This window comes from Natrix helvetica, assembly GCF_964273705.1.
Source record: "Natrix helvetica genome assembly, chromosome: Z".
Lineage (NCBI taxonomy): Eukaryota > Metazoa > Chordata > Lepidosauria > Squamata > Natricidae > Natrix > Natrix helvetica.
Window position 1 is genome coordinate 106227404 of NC_138554.1, and position 25811 is coordinate 106253214.

At 37.6% G+C, this 25811-nt stretch overlaps 1 protein-coding gene across 7 annotated transcripts in view; it reads left to right on the plus strand.

Annotated features, from left to right (window-relative positions):
• The window catches only part of THSD7A (thrombospondin type 1 domain containing 7A), a 342001-nt gene that overhangs the window by 222180 nt on the left and 94010 nt on the right, over positions 1 to 25811 (plus strand). For all 7 annotated transcript variants that reach the window (XM_081970895.1, XM_081970893.1, XM_081970890.1 and 4 more), the window contains one exon: positions 22637 to 22828. In XM_081970895.1, the coding sequence (XP_081827021.1) occupies positions 22637 to 22828 (192 nt within the window). The remainder of the gene's footprint in view (positions 1 to 22636; positions 22829 to 25811) is intronic.

Consider the following 25811-nt stretch of genomic DNA (forward strand, 5'->3'; position numbering starts at 1 on the left):
GCGAATACTTTTGGCAATATAGTGTGTGTGTGTTTGTGTGTGTGTGTGTGCATGTGTGTGTGTGTATAACATAGGCAACAGAGAATATAAATGAAGTACAAAATATAATAATTTCATACTTGCTTACGTAATTGTTGCTCTAAAACAGGGTTATCAAACTTGTGGCTCGTGGGCCAGATGCATCACATGCTGGCCACGCCCACGCCCAGTTTAGTAAAGGGGAAAAAGGCATGATACATCATGTGACAATGCCGTGAATACACAAATTTGACACCCCTGCTCTAATAGATGATGCAGAAACCCAAAGCATATCTATAATCATTCTTCATACAAGTGGACAGTTATCAAAATATTACAAATCAATTTTAAGCATGAAAAATGAATGGTTGAAAGGAGAAGAAAATTTAAAGTGACTATCAATCTGCTAGGAACTTCCAAATACAAAATTGATATCTCTTCTACTTTAGAAGCAGCAACAAATAATTGTTTATTTGATTCTTATCTCAGTTAAGTAACTGAAATAATTTCTGTCACAATATGTCATTTCCGCCTCCCCCGCCCAAAGAGTTGCTGATAGGGGTTTTGGAGAAGTGGAAGAAGCTTTGTAAAATATCTATCTGGTTTACTTCAAAAAGTTGGGGAACTCTTCCCCCCCTCCCCCTCAGTCATTGTGTTATGATTTGGTGCTATGGGCAGCAAAGGTATGGCATGAAGGTCTACAGACACAGGATGTATTGACTTTGTATTTTGCAGGGAATTCTAATGTCGAACTTTTATAAAATACAGCTATCTAACACAATCTATCTAGTACTCTAAATACAACCCCACTGAGCTTTTAAAATGGTAGTTAATATACTAATTTTTTAATGTAAAGGAAGATAGAAATTATTAAATATTGATTGGAGAATAATCATATTAATTGCATTTAAATGTAATTGCAATTAAGTATAAAGGAACAGAAAACACATTTTTTTTCAAACAGTGCCATTCTAGTCTCTCTCCTAAACTTACTAGTAAAAAACTTAGACATGACTTTCTCCCCAGAAAAAAAAAATGTGTGTGTGTTCCTATTATAAAGCATCTCTTGCTTTGACTCTATTGGGTTTAGGGTTGGTGAACATTTCGCATGGACTTGGTTTGCCATTTCAATCAATCGGTTTCTTTCATTGCATTGTCTACTAAAATGCAGCTTTTGGAAATATTATACAATGATAGAAACCATAGATAACATCTCTTCATCATCTCTCTGATTAATTTTGATTTTTGATTCATCTAATCAAAACCGGCATTAACTGTACCATTTTTTTTAGTAATCTAACTTTTAGTCTTTCCATGTCAGTGACACTCATAATTTCAGTTATGAATTGGTTTGGAGTACGATGTACTAATTAGAAGTCAAGGTGAACTTCATCCTTTTATTCATAACATTAATTGAGTTACTTAACAAATGGATGAGAGAAAAGGCTTCATGTGTAAGACTTGCTCATATTTTTGACTATTCAGCTAAAGTATAGATATGAATATGTAGATAAGGTTTTTATCTTCAACACTTAAACTAATTCTGATTTTGTTCATCCCTCTATTTCAGAATTCCTTGCCCAATACTGTCAGATTATTATTTTTTATATCATTTTTCATGTACTGAAAAGAAAGAGAGAAAAAATAAAATGGTAGCCTTTGATATTTTGAAACATTGTTCATGTCCATACTTTTAGTAAAGGTAAACTTATAAATTACAATTATTTATTAATTTGATGAATACATTAAATATTTTGAGACATGTTATTTCTGTCTAATATTCATCATCTATTGATATAATAATTTGCTTTACATAAGTTAAACTCTGTTTTTTTTTTCACACGTGAAGTGATGACTACAACTGTCAGATATCACACATTTTGAATAACCATATCTTGTCTTGCCCATTTCCTTAATGGCAAAGCTCAAAATAAATGTGTTGCGGAGTCTTCATTAGAAATGAATATATTTAGTCCTTCATGTTGCTGAAAGAATTTTGAGGCAGCTGTTTTAGATTCTTTCTGTATATATGTGAAAGTGAGATAATTGCCCTTCTTTTCATCTAGCCACATTCAATTCCTTTATGCCAACAGCAATCTTGTGAAAGCAGCTTTTTCTGAACATGGTTAGAAAGAGATAGAGTAGAAAGAAAAAGAATGAAATGGGGGAAGAAGCTGCTAGCCTTCTTAAGAGTATGTGTGTTGGTTGCTAGTGTTATTTTCCTTCACCACCTCCTCTATTTTGTCCCTTTACCTAAAAACCAGAGATAATCAAAAGAATGATTCCATCTCTGATGTCCTTTCACAACTGTGATAGGTCACCATAGCTGAGGGAATTGGTTTGAAATTCGGCAGGCAGATAGTTATTGACAAAAGTCCTTTAAGTTTAGAACATATGCTTTAAAATGCACACTTTGCAGATTCAGATCAAATCCTAGGAAGATCCCTCTAGAAATTTCAGAGCACTAATAACTTGCATATACAGATAACTGAACTGGATGAAAATATGTATGCATTATAATGGAGAAGGACTGACTTCCTCTCAAGTCTAAGTCCTGTTTACCTCCTGATGGCTTTACATACATATATTCTGAGGCTTGAGACTGTGTTCAAATTATCTGTGTTGGTGTCTATTAATAAGGTGACCAACCGTCCTCCTTTAGGGAGGACAGTCCTTCTTTTGTAAGTTCTGTCCTTCCTCGAAAAGTGTCCTCCTACATGTCCTCCTTTTTGATATTTGAAGGCTAATCTGTTGCGCGTTATGTGACGTATTTTATTAAACAGTTTTTAATGGTGTTTTTTTTTACTTCATCGCAAGTATATTGAACAGATATTGAATCTTGTGTTGAATTTTTATCTAAAGAAATGCTAGACATTAAAATAGACGACAATTGTCTCTTTGAAGAAATTAGAAGACTGAATGTATATTTAAATTCTGAAAAATTAATACAATGGGAAAATCAACACGTTGAAATTGATAAAAGATGGGTGGATATTTTCAGCCATTTCAAAAACGAACATATTCCATGTGAACATTTATTTATACTTGTTCAATTTACGTTGTGCTGCCCTGGAACTAATGCAGCAGTTGAAAGAGTTTTTTTCAATTGCCAATGATTTTTGGACAAGTGAGAAATCGAGATTGAATGTTGATACTCTAGCTGCAGCACTTGCCGTAGAATTCAATATGAAGGATATTTCTTGTTCAGCTATTTCCAATATATTCTTAGAAGATGATACATTGACAAAAAAATATTAATTCAATGGAAAAGTACTCATTTAAATAATAATCAACAGGCATGTAAGCATAATTACAATATAAAATGTTGCAAATGTTTTTATTAAGCATATATCATATTTTAGTGTATTATTGTTGCAATGAATGAAATATTTCTTTTATTTACGATATATTTTTTCCAATTTATTTGTCCTCCTTTTCATTGTAAAAAAGTTGGTCACCTTACTATTAAGGAGTTTGCCTAATTGCTGCATATGATGCAGCACAGGTGTGCAGCGACATAAGGAAAGTGGTAAAGCTTGATTCATAGTCAAGCTTTCACTGTGGGCACTGCAAAGGATCTTTACTTAAGAAGCTTTTATCTGAAGTGATCTTGGTTTTGTTACCTCTTCCCAGAGCTAGTAATGCATGTAACTTAATGAGATTACACAGCAAGGCTTTAAAACCAAAACCTGATATAAGACGCAGTCAAAGAGATATATGTTCTTTTAAGTGTCATTGTAATTCTCAGCCTGTTTTTCTGCCCCAAGCTTCTTTGCAGCACGCTGCAAGAAGCCGGTATTTTAAATTGCAAGACGGGCACTGCTCTATGGTTAACTTCATTGTTTTACCGTAAACTGAGCCTATAAAACAGATCAGCGTCTCTTTTTTCCTGCTCTCTGAATCATTTAATGTATTTGAAATATAATTAGCTGGGATATTATGTTTAAACCTGAGGTCTCTTATTTTACAATTAGGCTCAAATAGCAGTGTCTGAGGGGGTGTTGTGTATAATTAGGGATGAGCATGTCTATTCAATTTGTTGGAAGGAAAGAAGCCATTATAGCCATTCAGACAATACTGAGATAATAGATTTATCCTCCAGCGCTCCTGTTGAAAGCTTCTGATTGCCATTTCGTTCCACAGTACAGGGTAGCAATTGGAATTTTAATCCTGGTTGGAGCAGGCAGGAAGAAGACCTTAGAGTTACCCCTCACCATCAGGGGCTTTTGATGAATTGCTGTTGTTCCTATTCCTGTTTTTGTCACTGCAGCTACATTATTATATCATTCCAATTTGTTGTTGACAAGGAATGGTGCTGGCATTTGTCATTCTGTTTTTTATAGTCAGAGCAGCTACAGGGATGAGTAAAAGACAAGAAAAAGGATCCCCTTTCTCAATGCTATTAATAATTTTCATCTTATGAATATTATTTGGATAAAGATGTTAACTAAAAATCAATCCATGCTGTGTTAATATTTCTGAATAGCAGAACAAACCTAAAATGGTGCACTCCAAGATTAAACAAGATATGTCTTTTTTTGTCTTAAAAAAAATGAAAAAGTCTGTGATAAGTATAATGCTTTTTATTTTTTCCATTTGGCATCGGTTTAGAAAACATACATTCTACTCATAATTTGCTGCAGGTCTTCTATTGACATAATTATAGTAGTAATTTACATATGTATTGCAGTGCTAAGCATTGTCCCAAAAGGTAAAAAAATGGATTCCATGTAAGAGGTAGGGTGTCAAAGTGATGAAGGCAACATGATAATGCAAACTCCACCCCTTTTCTATATGTGTTGTAATGTCACATCCTCAGGCAGCATTGCATTGGCATCCTTCAGTCTCAAAAGACCATGGTATCGTGCTCTGGAAAGAGGTCAAAGTTGGAGTGTCCTCTCCAGCACGAGGCCTGGGTAGATTAATATGAAGGATAGACTGTTACGAAAGCAGCATATCCCCCCCATCCACATTGCTGAAATAGTCCAATGGAATAGCAGAGCCGATACGATTGGTTCCAGCTGTGTTGCAGGAGTTACCAGAATGTGGTTGTACACAGTCATGAACTGCTCCGAGACTCTGGCTCTGGATTTTGCCTCGAGGTTGACTCCTGAAGTCTTTTCCAGTAGTGGAAAAGCCACAAGGCAGTGGAGGTTTGTAATCAGAGTTTCCCTTATCCTAGAAGATGGTTCTGCCGCTTTATCTGCCGTTGGGGCCTAGAGCTTTCTTTCGCCTTCAAAACCGTTGACTGTCTTCTCCAGTAATCCTGGAAAGGGGTCCTTATGAGGTGCTACCAGCTGAGCCAGCTGGACCAAGTTTTTTTAAGGAGGTAATACTCTTCCATCACTCACTTTTGTCCTGGCTTGTGACAGGCAGAGCTTGGCTTCCCAAATGTTGGGCTCAGGATGGCGAGTTTCCTCAGGCAGCAGAGGGCAGAATTTGCAAGGCACTGTTGTTTTTCTCATTCCAATGAAATCAGCAATATTCTGCGGACACTAGTAAATTACAATTATATACCATCTTGCAAGACGAGGGTAGCACTTTGTTGTAGCTTAGTATTTTTCATTACATAAATGCTTTTATTTTAATATTTTGCGAGATAGCATTTGGGTAGTGAGGGTAAAAGTCAGGCAAGTGTGTAATAGAAACAAAAATGGACAATTAAAAATGTATGGTGGTGCCAGCTAATAAAAAGAACCACACACCTTTTAAGATTGGACCACCCAAGTAGTAAATGATTGTCATGCGTACATTGCAATAAATTGTGGCATCAAATAGTCTGATGATGCAGTTTCTAAAACTCTACAAAATAATATTGATTAGAATCAATATGTTTTTAATAAGATAAACATTTGCAAACAAATACTAGGTTTTTACTGCCCACAAATTTATTTTTATTTGTAAAAATAATTGTCAATTCAGGTAGGAAATCAGGGGCACTAAGGAAAGAACAAGATACCTGCAATCTTGTATCTGTTATGTCTACCATAAACATTAGCTCCTGAAACTTTTGCAAAAAAAGAGAAATACTGTTTTGAAAATGTTTTTAATGAAAATAATTGGTTGAAAATATTTGATGTCCTTTGGATAATGCTGTAACAAACTTTCATGTAATTATATTGCACGATATAGGTTGAGACTCTCGCTATACCATTTAGATATATGCTCTGTAAGATGTAATTAGGCCTTTTTAATCTTATGGGTACCAACTCTGTAACTTCCTTTCCTTTTCCTTCAAGAGAAAACTGATTTCATTCATTCATTCATTTTTGCAAAGGGGTAGGCTATTTTATTTTATTTATTAAATTTATTTGCTGCCCATTTTTCAAATGAATTTCTGCAATTGCTGAATATAATAAGCTGATGGAATCAAGATGACAACCTAAAAACCACTGTTTTGGTTCAGGTGATGCCCATTTAATCTAACATCCTTTCTCACAGCAAATGACTAAATATCCATACTTTACTGCCAAGATATAGGCTTATTAGCATCCTCCTTTTATGTTCCCTATTCATTAAAAACTAGAGGCATACTTACATAAAGTGAAGATACTATAGGACATCATTGGATTATAAAGACAGGTAACCATATTAGTCTATTACAGCAAAGCAAAAAAAAAGTTAAATGTGTACTTGAATTGAGATTGATTCCTGCTAGTTACATGGACACATTTGTAGTGTTTTCTTGGCATCAATATAGAGATGATTTAACTTTGGTTTCTTCCATGATTCATTGGTTGGCTGAAAGGGCTAAACACATAGACTTAGTATTCCTGATTCTAGGTATTATTGTTATGGTTCATTGAGTCAACCATGACTCTGTGACAAGGGAGACGAGTCCCCAAGTTTTTAGCAACATTTTTGAAAGTAGTTTGCCAGTACTTTGATTCTAAGGATGAAAAAGCATGACGCAGCTGATTTCTATGACCGAGAGACAACTAGAACTCACTGTTTTAAACCTTCTAAAACAGTGACTTAGCCTCTAAGCTAAATTGGCTTTTACATCCAGGTATTAAATAGACCCAATCTTGGTTATATCCTGAGTCCAAATAAGGACAGTCAAGCACCAAGAAAAAAATACAAAAGTCTAGTAAGCAGTTCCATAAAATTGCCTGACAGAGCATATTATGCAATTTATCCTCAGTATGCCTTACAAATTGGGAGCTCTTAATGAATACTGAAAGAGAAACCTTCTGAATATCAACTCATTCCTAATTGAGCCAGTGGGAGTCATTATTTTAAATAGAAAGGACAAACATCAAAAGTGATATGGAAGAAAGTCACTACAGTGTAATCAAAGGAGGAATTCAATTATGAATGTTTTTTTTTTAATTGTCAGTGGAAATTGATCTTAAATATTATCAAGTTTTCAAGTGTGAAAACACTGAGTTGTTATATAAATTGCATTGTTTAAAGCATTCTCATATACCTGTGTTTTTATTTTTGATAACCTATTGTCTTATTTTCTTTCATTTACTGCTTACTTGCTGGTTATTTGATATTTTTATTGAGATTCCAATTTATATTGAGATCTGATTAATGTGAAATCATTCTTTAATTTCTCTGAAATGTGTGAATCCAAAAGAGAACATTACTCACTGTCATCTCTGAGATGTTTTTCCTTTTTGTGCAGTTGGTTATTCTTCTGGGGATTTTCCCCCTTAAATTGACTTTATTACCACGTTGACACTAAACTAAACTAAACTAAACATAACTAAACTAAACTAAACATAACTAAACTAAAAACTTCTGATGAATATATATGAAGAGATAGAGGCACTGATAGATGCAGATTATGAATCTAGTGAGGTACTCTTGAAGATATGAGGTTGGATTATATGTGTTATCATAGTGATGGAGCAAGACATACAATTGGGTATAAGGATTTAATCCCATGGGAGAAAATTGTCTTCTCTCCTCAACTTCAGGGCCCATCTTTGTTCAAGTCCTTGCTCCTTCCTAACTCTTGAATGTTTTAATTTTGATATGCAAGATATTTTGAAAATAAAAGTAAATTGAGTTGAATTAGGAATAGATTGGACTATGAGTTGAAATCCCATGTTTTGCATTGATATTAAAACAGGAAAAGACTGATACTATACCTGTAGAGGCAATTCAACCCAATTCCTATCCAGCTCAGACACAAGCTGGCCATTTTGTGAATCCATAAGATTCTCATAAACTCACAATGAGCTATTATAATTTTGTACATTTGCCAATAAAAGGTATTACCTTTATTCAGTGAGTGATTCTGTCTGGAAGTAATAAAGTTGTATAGGAACTTTCAACCTTCTCCAATTATCTATTAGTTAAATGGGATATACCCTATGTATAGAATATTACATTGTCATACTGCTTGTATTGAGGGGGTGTGATGGCTCAGTGGTTAAAGAAATAGAGCTTGTCTGATAGCTATGGTTCGAGGGGCTTTTATTTTATATTATATTTTATTGCATTTTAATATGAATGAGCATTCCCTAGAGAGCTTTGATAGACATTTTAAAAATGTAGCAAATAAAATCAATGTAGAGAAATGTTACAATTCAGTTTGAGATATAATTTCACTGATGAACTTTCAGAATAGAATGGGTTCCATTCTTGATTTGGTCAGGAAATTTTTGGCAGACTTTTTTGGCAGCAATTTTCTCATTCTATATCATTTCCCAGCCTAACTGTAAAAGCAAAGTAGCAGAAAAGACCAACGTTGTTTCCTTGGACAAAAGGCAAGATAAAATACAATAAATAAAATAAATATGAGGTCTGCTTAGTTTGCCAGTGACAGAGCGAAAAGAACTGTTGCTACATATTTTACAGAATAGAGTACAGAATAAAGGATGACAGAGTTGGAAGGGATCTTGAAGGTTCCAACTCTCTGTCCAAGAAGGAGACCCTATGTCATTCTAGAAAAAAGGCTTCCCAAGTTCTTCTCTGCATTCTTTCTAGAGTCTTACATCTTTTTGTGTAGAATGGATGCAATGTTTCAAGGGTGGTCTCACCAAAGCAGTACATAGTGTACTAATGCATCATGTGATTTTGCTACTATTCCTCTATTGATGCAATCTAGGTCTGCATTGGCTTTTTTGGCAACTGCAACACACTGCTGGGTCATACTTAAGTGACTATTTACTAGGACGTCTAGTAGATCCTTCTCATAGTTACTGCTGCTGAATGTGGTACCATCTATATTCCATACCTGTGATTTGGACTTTTTTTGACTAAATGTAAAACCTTACTTTTCTTAAAACTGAGTTTGCTTTTGTTGGATAGGGACCACTTTAATAGAATCAAATAAGTCTGAGTGATAGGTTAATCTTGGTAAGTCAAATTATAATAATAATTTTTTAACACTAGGGGCAAAAATGGAATGCTATAATTTTCTCATCCACACTCCAGAGGAGGGTTGCAAATCCCAGTGCTACCAGTTTGTGTGTGCATCCAGACGGAGCCTCCCACTGCCACCACTACCAGTTCACCCAATCTGGGCCGAACTGGGAGCAACCCACATCTGCCACACTCCATGCACTAGTATACACAGAAATAATCACTGCTGTCAGAAACACACTAGGAATTATAGACAACATAAGCTTTCATATTAGCACAATCAGCATTTATTCTCAACTCTCTAGTCTGATTTCATTATTGCCAACTCTTCTGATAGCTTGATCTGTCCTGCTCCAATGACTCAGATTGATTTTATTCCCAATTGAGTTTCTGCCTGTCTTCAAACTTACTTTATTTTCGCTTTTCATTTTTACCAAAATGTCATTTGATTGACTCTAATAATAGAAGTAGTTTATTCTTCTTGGTTATGATCAATATACTGGTGTTCACTGATCCTTATCCTTCTCAGGATGACCGTATTAACAAATGAACTTCAAAAATGTTTCAAATAGCTGCGAGATCACTCAGGGAAAGCCCACAGGTATAGGATGCAAAATGCTGTGGTAGTTTTTAGCATATACAGGTTAGGTCAACAAGTATTGATTGCAGAATCATTACTATTTATGCATATCAAGTTTTATAGGTGTTTATAAGAAGAGTCACATCAGCATTTTCCCCAACAATTGCTATTCCCAAAGATGTCAGATATTTCCCACTCAACATGGCTCATATATCAGTATAGATTATTATACTGTGGTGGTTGAGTGATAAATGCAATATATAAATTTAGAATATGTATACATATATATACACATGAATAAAAATATTCAAGCTGTTTGTTCTTTGTTAAAGGACAAGGAAAGTTTGCCTATCCTTTGAAGGAGTCCAGAAACCAAATCATGAATAGTAACACCATCTTTATTATAAGATAACACAATCTTACAAATCTCCAACTCTCTTCCTGAGACAGGCAGAAGATTCTTGGAGTTTTAGAAATGGCATCCAATTCCCAGAGTACAGTACATCTCTTCCACTAAATTACCTAGTTGTAGTATTGTTGCAAAACCAGAAGCAAATGGATATACAGCTAACCTGTTTACAAATATCTAGTGCAGCTTACAGAACAGTTGAGGCAACATTTGTCTCATATTTGTGAAATGAATGTCAGACCTTTGAGATAGTCCAGATAAGAAAAGAAAACTATGAATACTAGCACTACCTTTATTATAAACTTAGAGAAACAGAATTGTGCAAGTATGAAAGTACTTCTCCTCTTACTCATGTTTATTTTCCAGAGAACTTAGGAGGCTGCTTCTGAGATGCTTCCCATATCCTCATTCCTTCTGTGGACTAAAATATCTCTTCACTGATTGTTGCTTAAGCTTCGGCTCCTCTCTTTTGTTCCCCAGGATTACTAACACAATCAGATAATGACATTCCCTGTTTTCATATGGTCTAAACTAATATACAGAATTAAGTGTAAGAAAATTCAATCTAAATATTAAAAATTGAACAATATTATTATGTATTCAGAAAAATCATCCACATGAAATAGCTGTAGAATGAATATGTCATGCATGATCTGATATATTAATAGTTCCTAATAGCATCAACAAAGTTCAGAAGATGAAATTGCTTAGCTTGTAATAGAAGGAAAGAACGAGTCACAATTAATGAACGTACAATTGAAAGCTACATGCAAGGATTAAAATGCTAAATCAGATTTTACTGTTCCACGAATGTGTCCATGACTAAACAATTTCTAGTTATTGGTCCTAAGACTTGCTAAATAATTCATATTAACTAATTAATAAATTCTGTGTCAAACAGAATTCTGTGTTTGCCTACTAACATGCAAACCATCATCATCTTCCATGGGCCTTCTAAATAAATAGTCGTCAGTTGATTATAAAAGGATTATTAAACCACATTGTAATTTAGATTGACCCTGGTTGCAATATTTTACAAAAAGAAAACAAATTAGTACTTCTACCAGTCTAGACCCAAAATTTCCCAATGAAACTTGGTACTGAAACAGATCAAACCTTCAGGGTCTGAAAAATCTTGAATGCCTGAAAATTTAAATTTTGAATCATTTTCAAAATTGTTGTAACAACTGTTTTTTTGCAAACACTTAACATAGCCTTTGTGTATAGCTAGCAGATGGCATGGTATTTTGTAACTATAAACATGTTCTGTTTCTATTGGGAAATATTATTACATCCTTCTTGTTTATTTATGTCTGTTTCTCGGGATAATAATAAAGGACAAGATAATAACCCTGTCTCAGAAAGTAGAGCCTGGGGTCATCCAATAAACCTGATTGCTGGGAGTTTCATGACAGGATAAAAAGCATTTATGCACATGGGTCACAATTAAGCTCGAACATTCTTAGCTGAAAGAACAAATAATGTATATCTGCTTAGCTAACTTTTATAAGGCTAACTTTTATAAGGCTATTGGTTTCTATTGGTTATCATGGCCATCTATTTCCTTCATCATCAGCAAGAGAACGCTGGACTTGAAAAGGCTTTATTTTGTTATGAAAATGTACAAGAAACACTCTTAAACACAACCACAATCATTCCACGCACACACAGAAATGTATGACTAGTTTTTCTTTTTCTTTTTTCTTTTCCCCTAATTACTTGCATTGGGATTATTCCTTATACTATTTATGTTGTTTGTATTTGTTGTCATGAATTGCACCAGTGAGGCTAAAACCAATTTTGTTGTTTTTATTTTGTACAATGACAATAAAGGCTATACTACTATAAGAAGGAAGCAAAAGTATAACTATTACAATTAACGTATGTGAAGCTATTGCTGGAGATAGGATGGGATTGAAAAATTCCCAGCTTTCATCAATATTTTTGTGTGAGCAGAGATTGTGTTTAGGTAATGAAAAACCTGACAATCTATCTGATTAACTTTGATGCGAAAACTAAAAAAGAGTCACACCTGGTTAAAGTTGAATGCAAGATCATAGGAATTTACAGAGCTTTAAACAAGATGGAAAAAGATGATAGATAGATAGATGATAGATAGATAGATAGATAGATAGATAGATAGATAGATAGATAGATAGATAGATAGATAGATAGATGATGATAGATAGATAGATAGATAGATAGATAGATAGATAGATAGATAGATAGACAGACAGACAGACAGACAGACAGACAGACAGACAGACAGACAGACAGACAGACAGATAGATAGATAGATAGATGATAGATAGATAGATGATAGATAATAGATGGATGTAGATGTAGATGTAGATGTAGATGTACGGTAGATATCCAAGCAAATTACAGTATAAGGGCATTCTGCCAAGATAACTGCATGGATGGGTCAATGGAGTCAGTAGGAGTATAAATTAACTCAGAAAAGATTCTACTTACTGATAACCAAAGAGGATAAAATAGGAATTTGAGTGGGATTAACACCATGGAGTCACTAATGTTGGCATGGGTCATTAGAACAATCATCAGCCTTCTCTGGGCTGATGATGGATGTTTGCAGTAGTCCCTCCCTCCCTCCCTCCTAGATGTTGATGCTGCCCCTTTATTCCCTAAAGATCTGCATGCATGGTCAGGTATGGATTTTGCATGGTTAATATAGTTCTTCTTAGATAGCATTACCAGAACTGTTTCCTAAATTGAATGGAACCCAAATAGCTTATTACTTAAAAGAGTCTGGTAGTCCTTTTTCTGATTAACAAACGATATTTAAAAAATGAACGTTTGTGAGCTATCTTTTGTTTTTTGTTTTTGCTATCATAGACTAACATGGTTCTCCTACGATGTCAGTAATTATTATTGTAAGATGGCATTTTTTTGAATATGAAGAAATATACAAATATTTTAAAAATGTAGCTGGAGAGGAATATTTATTCCATGTAGACTAGCTCTTATTAAATAGTGAATGGAAACTTTATCTTATCCCAAGATTTTAATGTACCTTTCCAACTTTCTTATATGCAGCTGTTATAAAGAGAAAACAACCATCATCTTGCTTGCAGTAGGGAACTTTCTTCAATTTGTGTTAGGAGTGAAATACCTTATCCTGCAGTGGCTACTAGTTATATTTCTCCCTCTTTGTTCTACTGTCCTAGACAGTAGTGCAATAGAACTTTCTGATATATTTACTGTTAGATACCAGAATCAGTTACAATGGTTTACACCAAGGTCCTCTGTTTCAGCGGGAACAGAGATTCAACCTGATTGGTCGTAGGGTCTGACAGCTCCCTATAAAAGGGCTGCTGCCAGATTGAACTTTCACTGGATTGTACATAGTTGTTTCAGAGTCAATAAAGAGCTGTTGCTGCCTAAGCCTGAGTGTGCCTTTCCTTTATCCAATCTAACACTGGCGATGAGGGTGGGATCGGAAGGCAACTAGGCAAACAAAAAGAGCACAACAATCAGCAAGTAAATCCAGCCCAGAGCTCAGTGCGGTATCAAGCAGCCATCTTTGAGCGGCAAATTCAAGCGCGCTCAGGGACACAAGATGTCAATGCACACCCCACCAACTCCATACAATCCAGTCAGCAAGCACTTGGAATCCTACATGCTGAGGTTCGATTGCTTCCTCGAAGCCAACAATCTCATGGGCCTTCCGGAAAAAGAACATGTTCCTGAGCTACTGTGGATGAGAGGTGTTCGAGACAGCAAAGGACTTGTCCGAGCCAACTCCACTATAATCGGTTGTTTGGTCGGTGCTACAACAGACGCTGAGGACACACTACGCTCTCAGACTGTCTAAACGTGTCCAAAGGCACGAAGTCAACATTCGTAACCAGAAAGAGGGTGAATCCATCAATGAATACGTTGCGGCGCTCAGAAAGGCCGCAGCATACTGTGAGTTTAGAGATCTCAATGAACTGATACTTGACCACATCATATGCAGTGTTCGAGACAATGGCCTGCAGAGGAGACTACTAGTGAAATCTAATCTGATGTTCCAAATTGCCCTAGATGAAGCCAGGGCCACTGAGTCTGCCGTTAAATCAATGGAAACTCTGCAGGGCCAAAACAGTCCTAAAAACACGCGGAAGAGCGCAGGCATGCATCGCAAGGCTACAGAGTCTGAAGGCTCAGACAGCGAAGATGACAGCTACCACATGCGCAGTGACCGCACCAAGCCGCCGTGGAAATTCAAACTGCGTTTCCCACCTTGCGCCAGCTGCAAAGAAGACCATCTCAGAACACATTGCCATTTCTGCAACACAATCTGCCAACGCTGCGATCGAAAAGGGCACACCACCAAGGTATGCAAAAGCGATCACCCCATTACAACCTGGAAGCCGGGAAGCTGACCTAACCACCAGCAGAGGCCCAACCAAGGGGCATGGCAGCTGCCACCACGGCGAACAGAAGGTGACACCAGAGTCACCTACCACACCTCCATAGGCCAAGTCCACATGAAGTGGGCAAAAAAGCTGAGTCCAGTCCTCATTGAGGACTCTCCATCTGAAATGGAGATTGACACTGGGTCATCTTTGACCATAATGCCTTGGGCAGCACTCCATAGCCTTAAGAAGCAGCATCTACGGGTTCCTGACATCCATCTTCACGACTACCAGAGGAACTGAGTCCCCATCGTGGGCCAGGGCACCTTCTGGGTGAAATTCAAGACTTTCTGCAGCCAGCTACCAGTGACGGTAGTCAATGGAGACCTACAGAGCCTCCTGGGGCTTGACTGGTTCGAAGCCCTGGGCCTAGAAGTGACCGGAATCAATACATATGAGATGAAAGCACTGAGGAACTCCTTAAGGAGTTCAAGGACATCTTCAGCACTGGTCTAGAAAGCCACAGTTGCTGAACCTTTACATCGGCTTCTCGCAAAGAACGCAATAGTGGTCCTGGGGCAAGGCCGAAGCAGCCGCATTTGCTGTGGTGAAGAGACTGCTGTCAGCGGACACGTTTTTGGTCCAATACAGCCAGACCCTGCCACTTGTTCTAATGTGCAATGCTTCCCCGTTTGGCGTCAGAGCGATACTCAACCACCGCATGCCCAATGGAACCGAGATGCCTATCGCATATTACTCACAAACTTTGTCTGCTACCAAGCGGAACTATAGCCAACTGGACCGTGAGGCTCTGGCTGCAGTAGCCGGCGTTAAAAGGTTCCACAAGTACCTCTACGGTCGTGACTTTGAACTCATCATGGACCACAAACCACTACTGGGCTTGCTGGCTGGGGACCGGCCTACTCCTGCTTCTTTGTTGCCATGAATGACCATATGGACAATCCTCCTCGTGGCCTATAGTTATCGCCTCATCCATCGGCCTGGCTCTACATTGGGGCATGCTGATGCCTTGAGTTGATGCCCACTGCCTGAACTGCTTGCAGTCCCTACCCCTGAAACACCAGTCCTCTTCATTGACTGCCTAGAGACTGCTCCTGTCTCGTATAGTGACGTTGCCCGCCACTCTGCAAAAGACTCTATATTCAAACAGGTTTTGAACTGGGTGTGGAGGGGGTGGCCCAATGGGTCTGTTGGGTCTGAATTTAAAATGTTTTACTGCAAACACGATGAACTGTCTGTAATAAATGGTTGTTTACTGTGGGGGGACCGGGTCATTGTTGCACCGAAACTGCACATTGCAGTATTAGAGGCTTTGCACGTAGGGCATCCTGGAATTGTCAGGATGAAGTCTTTGGCCAGGAGTTATTTGTGGTGAATTAACATGGAAAGGGAGATAGAAGAGTGGGTGGCTACTTGCACACCATGCCAGGAGTCCAGACCGGCTCCCCCAGAGGTACCTGCTAAGGAGTGGGAGCGACCTCAAGCACCATGGTCTAGGGTGCACATAGATTTCTCTGCCCAAGTTCACAGCCAGACTTTCATGGTAGTTGTGGATGCTTACTCGAAATGGCTAGAAGTAGTCCTCATGACCTCTATCATGGCAGAAGCGGTCATCAAGGCACTGCAGAGACTTTTCTCCACTCATGGCCTGCCCGATGTCTTGGTCTCTGACAACAGGCCCCAATTTATGGCCAAGAAGTTTGAGACCTACTTAGCAGCGCAGGGAATCAGACATGCCCTGGTTGCTCCATTCCTTCTGGCCTCCAATGGTCAGGTGGAGAGAATGGTGAGATCTCCAAAAGAGGCCCTATCCAGGATGGGCCCGGGAGATTGGCAAACACAGGTTGATCAATTCCTCCTTATACAGCACATCACACCAAGTGCTACCACTGGGAGAAGCCCTTCCAAGCTTCTCATGGGTCGCCGGCTAAGGTCTCACTTAGACCAGCTACACCCAAAGTACTCTGCCGCATCGCCCGCAGATTCAACGAACAAAATAAGGAACTTTAGCATGGGGGATTCAGTTTACACCCACAATTACTCTGGGGGAACTCTGTGGATTCCTGCCATGGTAATAGGCATCACCGGACCTCGCTCTTACCTAGTAGAGCTCAAGGACAGTCGGAATTGGAGACAGCAGGTTGACCAACTCCGTGGCCACTTCTCCAACTCCAATCTTAGGCAAAAAGAGGTAACTCCTGCATGAGCTAGCCAAAGCCCTACCCAAAAGGAGCACGAAGTCACTCCTTCCACAGACTACTCAAGCCCGAAGGTACTGGGGCACTTATCTGTTAGTGTTGCAGGCCCGCAGCAAGCTCCGAGCGAACGGGCTCTAGAAGCTCCAGCTGTGGCCTGGGAAAAGTTCCAGGAGCTTCCACCAGGCGAAATCGCAGACTGAAGAACCCCTACCAACTGAACTGTGCAGGTCTGGCCGAGCCAGAACTGTGCAGATACCAGAATCAGTTACAATGGTTTACACCAAGGTCCTATGTTCCGGCGGGAACAGAGATTAACCTGATTGGTCGAAGGGTCTGACAGCTCCCTATAAAAGGGCTGCTGTCAGACTGAACCTTCACTGGATTGTACATAGTTGTTTCAGAGTTAATAAAGAGCTATTGCTGCCTAAGCCTGAGTGTGCCTTTCCTTTACCCCATCTAACATTTACAGTTTTGCAGACTTTTGTATGTGAATTTATCCTGTTTCTAGAAATAGGTTGAATAGTATAATGGGATGCAGAGGCGTATTTTACAGATGGCTGTAAAAATAGTATTTGGTAAATTTTATTTCTTCTATATTGAAAAAAAGAACAAGACCTCCTCCAGAGGTGTTTCTCTGTTGCCTTCTTCTGGGATAAGTATTCTTTGAGTTCACAGCCTAGTCAATAGTCTTGGAAGTCCCAAGTGTTTTATTATCTACCGTAAGTGCTAACCAGAGTGGATTGTCAATTATGATGTTTATTTAGAGGCATTCATAGAATAAAGGTTTGGTCCCCAGATTTTTACCCAAAGTTATCCAATAATAAAAAATATAAACAAATTTGACTGATTTTAACACAAACGATTATTAGATTTAAATATCTGGAGTGGAATTTTCCCAATCTGAGCCCGTTCTAGAATGATGTATGGTTTTGAACTCCCAGAAATTGTCAAGTTGGCTAACATAGATCCAGAAAATTTCTTTTCAGAAATCATTGCAAGGCATCAAACGAAACAGTTTAATGTTTGTTATAATTGAAATAAGTGCAAATGTTACTTAAGTTTTTGAAAGGAAATTACTTGAGAATATTAACTATCAATTAATTAAGATTGTTAATTAAAGACAGATGCTGCTTAGCAACTTATTAAGAGGCATGAAACGGAATCAAGAATTCATTAAATCTATAGAGCTGGCAGGCATAAACATGGTATGATTTGCTTCCAAAAAATGTCATCATTAAATAGCAACTCCACATATCCCTTAAGAGAAACTTTGGGCTGTTTCCCTATTATATTCTTAGGCAGATATTTTAAGAGAGAGCAAGTGTGTGTGTGTGTGTGTGTGTGTGTGTGTGTGTGTGTAAATATTTAACCATGTTTTTAGAAGGAGAATGTTTCTAGTAACTCCAAAAAGCATGTTCAATGTCTCAATGGATTTTCTGTAGAAAGAAAAGCAGTTCAGGAATGTTTGGGTGGAAATTGAAAGATTATTAATTGAAAATAACATAATCTGGAAAATGGTAGAATTCTGATAATAGAATACTTTATTTGTTATTGACCAGGCAATCATATAATACAACACGCTGTGTATAAACTACTTATTAACTGAGAAGAAATGTATTCCATTTGTTTATAAATGCATTTTTTCTCATAATGCACTAAATTTGAATACTATACTTTTGAATTGCTATACTTTTTCCTGTACAATGTTTTGATATACACTTAATAAAATATTCAACAGGAAAATAATTATTGTATCATATTTCAATTTCCAAATGTTTCTGAAATACAGAGATACTGATTTCTTAGGTTAAGAAGGAACAATTTTCATCTCTGCTTGTATATGAAATGGACAACATGGTCTATGAGTCTTGCAATATTCTTACTTCCACCCAAAATCAAAAAATTCAACAGATTAATACATACACTAATTATTATTATTATTAGCCTGTAGTTCCTCCCCAGTTCCTTGTATCATGATTATTAAGTTAGCTGATTTCATCAACAAGAATAGGTTCATGTAGTTTTAAAAAATTATTTATTGTTCCTCGTTAATGAGATGCAAATAGGCCAGTAATGTCATGGAAATTGGTATTATGTTTTATATGGAGCTGCAGAAACCTTGGCAGTTATGACCTTCAACTTAAAGGGTCTTCTGAGGGTTGACATACTTGGAGCTTGCTGCTCTCCATCAATCACTTACTGTTGCTACTTTGGCCCCAGAGTATACCCTGAAAGTATTTGTAAATTAAAGTAGCTGAGCTTGTTTATTTCCTTGGAAGCAACATAAAATGATAAACTAGTTTATTTTTCCAATGATGCTTTTGTACTCTACAAGATGCATCAGTCAGCCAAATCTTAGGATAAGTGATTTTATGTGGAAATTCAGTTTAACTTTATTTCTAGAAGTTTTAGTCATTAGTGGAAAAAGTTTATTCATATGTTCGTTTTGATATGTTTAATCTTCCTCAATTCTCACTGGGATGCCTTTACATCATAGCTTTATTTACTATTAATAAATTAATATGTTGTATATCTATGTTCTTGTTTAAAAAATATTCTTAGATTTTACCACAGTACTGTTGATTCCTTTAACAATAGAATACTATCCTATTAAATCAAATGTAAATAAATCTTCATGGAACAATGCAAATAAAATTAAAGAAAGGAAGAACATTTTAAAAATAGTTTGAAACAGTTGTTTCTATTATTAGGCTTCTACTTAGCATTATCTGAAAAAAGAGAGATTGTTCAACCAACATCATCTTATAGTAGTTTATAACAGCTACATTAGGGCTGATAGGAAGGGCTTGCAAAAATCTAGATGACCAAAAGATAGCAGCAAATAGTCCTCTGCTATTTAATACAGCAGTAATCCATGTTTGTAGTCCAGATCTGGTAGCCCTGCCATAGAATAAAATATATAATAGTGTCATATTGCTAGGTAGTCAGATCTGGGTTGCCAAAATGTAGATGACCACTTCAGACAGCAATGAAATGCTGTTCCAGTGACCCATCTTTCAATTAGACACCCTTTTCAACTAGAGCTGACATATTATGTCATCTCCAGTTGGAAAGAGAACATAATTTATCTCAGGTTTTCAATATTGCTCAAGTTATTTTAGCTTTTTTAGGCTGGTTTCATTCTTCCCACCAACTTTCTTAGTCTAACTTTTGAATAGCATTATGCTATTTAATCTCCAAGTAGTTGTTCTTCCACTCAAGTTAATAAACAGCAAATTCCATTTTTGCAGATGAAGATTGAGTGACAATGGATGCTATCCACACTTATTTTTTAAATAAGAAGGATAAGGAAAAGATTTAGTGTGTTATTTTGGTTTCAAAACATTAATTTAAAGTAAAAGTAAGCTCATGAGAACATATTTTTTATGTACATGCGGAGTCATGACATCTGTTAGATTTTACCATATTATAAAACTTAGCTATACTACCCATCACAGCTATTATCTACTGAGATTTCTACTACTTCATGTGATTGCTATAGTGAGATTATTTTGGCAGCATATGCTTGATTCTTCCTAGTCATGAAAAATGTGACATTATAAGATGAAATACCTACAAAGGTCAATTTGTTCATATCGTTTATAATATATAATGGGGGGGGGGGGGGAAATCTACCTCAGTAGTACAAACTCCCAATGAGCCTAAGTAAGTGTTATAAAGGATGCCTCATTCCATTTTATTACTTATAATCAGGTAATACCTACCATGGAATGCTTTTGATCTGAACATACTTCCTTAATATGCAATCAGTGACAATATTATCTTGTTTTCACATAAAATCACTTTTTAAAAAGTCTGCCACTAGGTGCAGTTTGACTGTTTGGCATGTGACAATCAAACTTCTATCTAATTAAAGATTTTGAAGATTTTAGGAAAACTGGCATTATTTGCCCACAGGATTTCACATATTTTTATGTTTATATGTGTATCAAGAGAGGGATAGAGGTGTCCCTTCCAGCTGCTAAAATGTCATTATACATCAATCTGATCAAGAAAGGAAGTATCTCTTCTCTTTCAGCTGCCAACATATTTGTTCAGAATGTTTTACTTTTTTTAAATGTAAGACCAACAGTTTGGAATAAAGAGAAAAACTGATGTATTTTCTTCTTCCAGTTCCCCGAGCAGCTCTGACAATAAGCAATTATTTATCAGTATTGACTCCTGTCTTGAATGTGATATTGGAATATTGTATTTCTGTTTTTAAATATTATTGTAGCGTAGCATATTGTGTATCATATTGAGCATCTTGAGCTCAATTCTATTAGCTATTATGATGAAATAATTGATCAGATGAAATAACTTCATAATTGCAGTATAATGATCTGGGGTGAGTTAACTCTGGCTCAGAGTTAATGACTTTGCAATTTCTTGGTTGAACATCCAAAATTCCATCAAAGAATCTATATGTAATATAACTGAGCTTTTCATCCATATATAGTGGACCCTTACCCAAACTGCTTCCTTCCAGATACATTGGACTAAAAATCCTGTTGTGCTATTTACTTATTTATTTAATTTGTTTGCTGTTTCTATCACTCTATAAGACTCTGGTGGCTTACAATTAAAACCATAAATATTAAAGTATTGAGACATTAATTACAATAATACAAACTAAAAAAAAAAAACCTGAAGGCAAAGATATTAGTTCACCAGCTATCTTCAATATAGAGCACCACTGACAGGATGCCTATAATATTATGACCATATTGTCCAGAATACAATGAATGTTATTATTTTTATTATTATTTTATTTATTGTACCCTGCCTTTATTATTTTTACAAATAACTCAAGGTGGTGAACATATCTTATATGTCTTCTTCCTCATATTTTCCACACAACCCTGCAGAATGAATTGGGCTGAGAGAGTGTGACTGGCCCAAAGACCCCCAAATGGCTTTCCTGGCTAAGGAGGGAGTTACTTTCTATCCTTCTAACTACCCTGCTTTCCAATCTGGCACCTTAGCCCCTAGACCAAACGGCTGTATCTGGAGGGTTATAAATTAGTAAAATTCAGGGGTTTTATTTATTTTAATGAATTTATATACCACTGCTCTCTAAATAGGCTGCTCTCTAAATAGAATACAGAAGCAAGAACCACAGCCACTGAAATAAAAAGAGCAACAAAGAACATACAATAACAGAAATACAATATACAAACATGGCATCAATTATAACTAATATAATATTCCAGGCACTGAGATTACTACAATATCCAGCTCTTACGGACTGATCAAGTTTTTAATGAACTTCCAGAAGACCATGACAATGGAAGCTACCGTTGCCGTATAACTTGTTTTAGAGTAAATCTGTTTAATTTTGTTCTGCAAGATAATTCAGCTACATAATGAATTTGCAACATCTTTTTTCACAAAAATAATTGTTACAGCATTTAAATAATATTTTTCCCTTTCTTATCTATATTAAGATATTTGTTTTTGCTACCTAACATTTCCAAAGTATAAATATGAACCTTCTCCCATTCATCATTCAGTTCCATTTCGAATGCATGAGTGAATATGGAGTTTGCAACAATTTCTCAAGCGCTGAGGCATGGAAAAAGATACACTCACTTGGATAACTAATCAGTTTATTATTTTTTTTACAAAGCAACCAAATCTAATTTATTTATATGCCCATCTGGGTTAAGAATGTTCAACTGAAGTTAAATTAGCTCTGATAGACTGCTACTGGCCTTTTCTTTCCCAGGAGAAGAAGTTGATAGACAGCTCTGCAGAGATGCTATCTATCCCGTTCCCATTGTCTGTGAAATTCCATGCCCCAAGGACTGTGTTCTCAGCACATGGTCTGGATGGTCCTCCTGCTCTCACACCTGCTCAGGGAAAACCACAGAAGGGAAACAGATGCGCACCCGTTCCATCCTGGCATATGCAGGTGAAGGTAAGACCATATATTAGCATTTTGCAATACACAAACATAAGCATGCAATGTTTTCTTAGGATTCATGACAAATAATGTACAAGGAGAAGTTATTTCTCTCTCCCTCTCTCTCTCTCTCTCTCTCTCTCTCTCTCTCTCTCTCTCTCTCTCTCTCTCTCTCTCTCTCTCACACACACACACACACACACACACACACACAATATTTTAGCATGACTAGTAACAGTGTTGGCAAGGAGAGTATACACCATTTTCACTGTGATTTGCCATGTATTAATGAGTTGTGAAATATCTGCAATGGTATATAGGAATGACCTTGGGAGACTGTGCAAAGAGACACTGCAAAGGGAATGATCAAATAAGAGACAGCATAGCCCACAGCTGGATATTAGATGGGGCAAGATACTCAGAAGAGGCCATTCTTAGCTGTAAAGGAAGGGGGGAGAGTGGGGGAGACAAGTATTTTCAGATTTGTAAGATTCTGTCAATGTAGCTTTACAATAAAGTAGAATTAGCTCATCGGTTATGTTTCCTATCTGATTGGCCACAGAAGACTGACAGTACCAGAACAGATGCTTCTAGCAGTTAAGGCTCATATCTCATCTTATATTCTCTTGTTTTACTTTCAAGTTGCTTACTTTTCCTTCTTGCATTTTGTTTTCCACATTTAGCTTTAGGTGACAGATTTAGATTTAGCTTTATTTTATATTTTCTTCATTCCTACTCAAAGAAATATTTTAGTGTAAACTTAGCAGGATTTAAGTAGTGGTATAGATTTTTTTTTGTTCAGTAGCCATTTTAATCTTAAAAGAAAAAAAAATGTATACTTTGCTTTTTCATCATTGCAAATGTTTTAAAGGAATTATTTTTAATTTGCTAATATATAATATAATGTTCTTAGCACATGATTTCAATTAGCTTTTATACTACAAAGAAACATTTAATTCTTTGAATCTGGAGGGCAAAATATGTATATTTCACAGAGTTTATGGTCATTCTCAAATGGTTTACATTTCAAAGTGAAAGAAAATCACTTAATTTGTGTTTTGTTTCTACTAGGGATATAAAGGAAATCTGCTACAGATTTCAGTGGAAAAGAAATAGTGTGGTTTAGGAAAATGTTCCCTGAATCACCAGAAAGCTGTGTGTTGATTAGCACCAATGAACTGAACCAATTAGAATCCAACATACATTTGACAAATTTGCATTAATAAGAGTTATTTTCAAGGAGGTATTATGCAAAAGCGATTAAAAGAATAATCTTTGAAAAATATAACTTTACAGAGTAAAGAAGATAACTTTAACAGAGATGTGCAGAAGCTGTTGCCTATGCAAAAAGGGCTAAAGCATTTTAAGTCCAGAACTATTAGTAAGCAGCTAATTAGTAACATTAGGAAGCAGCTGAGACAGATACCTTCCTACTAAATTGAACTGTAAGAAGGAGGTACTTTAAGAAGAAGGATAATAATACAATCATATTCTTTTATTATAGCTATTTTCCTGTACACCGCTTGGAGAGTCCAAGCAATGGGTTAATTCAGTCTGCTTGCCCTTAGGACTGAGGAACTATTTTTTCTTAAGCCACACCTCCTCCTGGTGTGCTCAATCCCCCAGAATTCTTCCTCAGTCAGCCCGTTTGGACGTATTTAGTTAGAGCTCTGAGCTAAATTGATCTTTTTTTTTTGGCTTGGACTCTCTAATTGCGTTTAAAGTTTTTTCTCTAATATTCCCCAACCTCGTGAGACGTTTCTCTCTTCAATTCTGCGACTTTCTTCAATAGAATCTGCACTTGAAGGCCAGGAGGTAAGCTACAAGGTGGTGGGGGGTGCCCCTCAGCCGATCCTCTTGGGACGGCTTCGGAGGCCTGCCGCTTGTCGTTTAAAACGGCGCGGCTGCAGCGGCGAGGTTCCTAAGTCCCCAGGCCCCTCGTTTGTTATTTTCGTCGAAGTTTTTTCGCTCCCCGGCCTGCTAGAGGACCTCTGCCGCAGGGAGGAGTGGGCGATCGTCGCCATTGCGAGGCGCGTTCGCCCCTCGCTCTCCCTTAGCCCCACGCTGTTGCGGCGGCCATTTTTAGGCGCGAAAATAGCGCGCCCAGCCATGGCCGCCATTTTGCATCAGCCTCGTTGTCAGGAGGCCGCTGGAGGTGGCAGGGCCTAGCAAGGGTTTCTCGGGCTAGGATCGCCACCTTCGCCATTTGTCTATTTTTGCGAGCGGCGCTGGTTCCTGTGCCATTCCAACGGTCATCATACCGGCTCAGGGAGGAGGCCTAAGTAAGCGCAGGCCTGAAGATTTTTTCTATAGTCATTCTCCTCCCTGCTTCTCCTGCGGAGCCTTGCACCTCGGTGCAGGCCCCAATCCTACCCCTGGGCCTCCGACTGGTGTGAAACATGGGATGATTTCATAGTATTGATTCGATTAATTGTATATATGGCAATTTTAACGATCATTTCGTTTTGTTTCCCATTACAGCACCCAGTCTATATCTATCCTTCTGCCTTATCATAGCCTTGCTCCATCTTGTGTGGTCATTGACTATGGACCTGCCCAGTCCTCCCGATTCCCAAGACGCTAGGCCGAGCCTCTCGCAGGCCCCTAGCAAGGGTTCCTCCTCTTCGGGGAGTGGGGGTGCGGGCAAGAGTGGTGGGGGTAGCTCTGGGAAACAGCGTTCCAGAACCCCTTCGGTAGCTGAGGCCAAGGATGCTGAAAGGCGCCAGCGGGCCCTTGACAAGCAATTCGAGAAGGCCAGACGCCAGGCAGACAGGGTGCAGTCCCTTTCAGGAGCCCCTCCCTCCCGGGAAGATCTCCAGTCGGTCCTCGCCGAGGAGGTGGAATCCCAGGACCTATCCCCTAATAGGTCATTTGCAGAGCCGGCTTCCCCGGTCCCTTCTTGGGCCTGTGAACAGGTTCCTCCCCCTGGGGATGCTAGCATAGACGATATGCAGGGTGAGGCTTCACCCCCCCTAGAAGAGGGCTTGGATCCCGATTC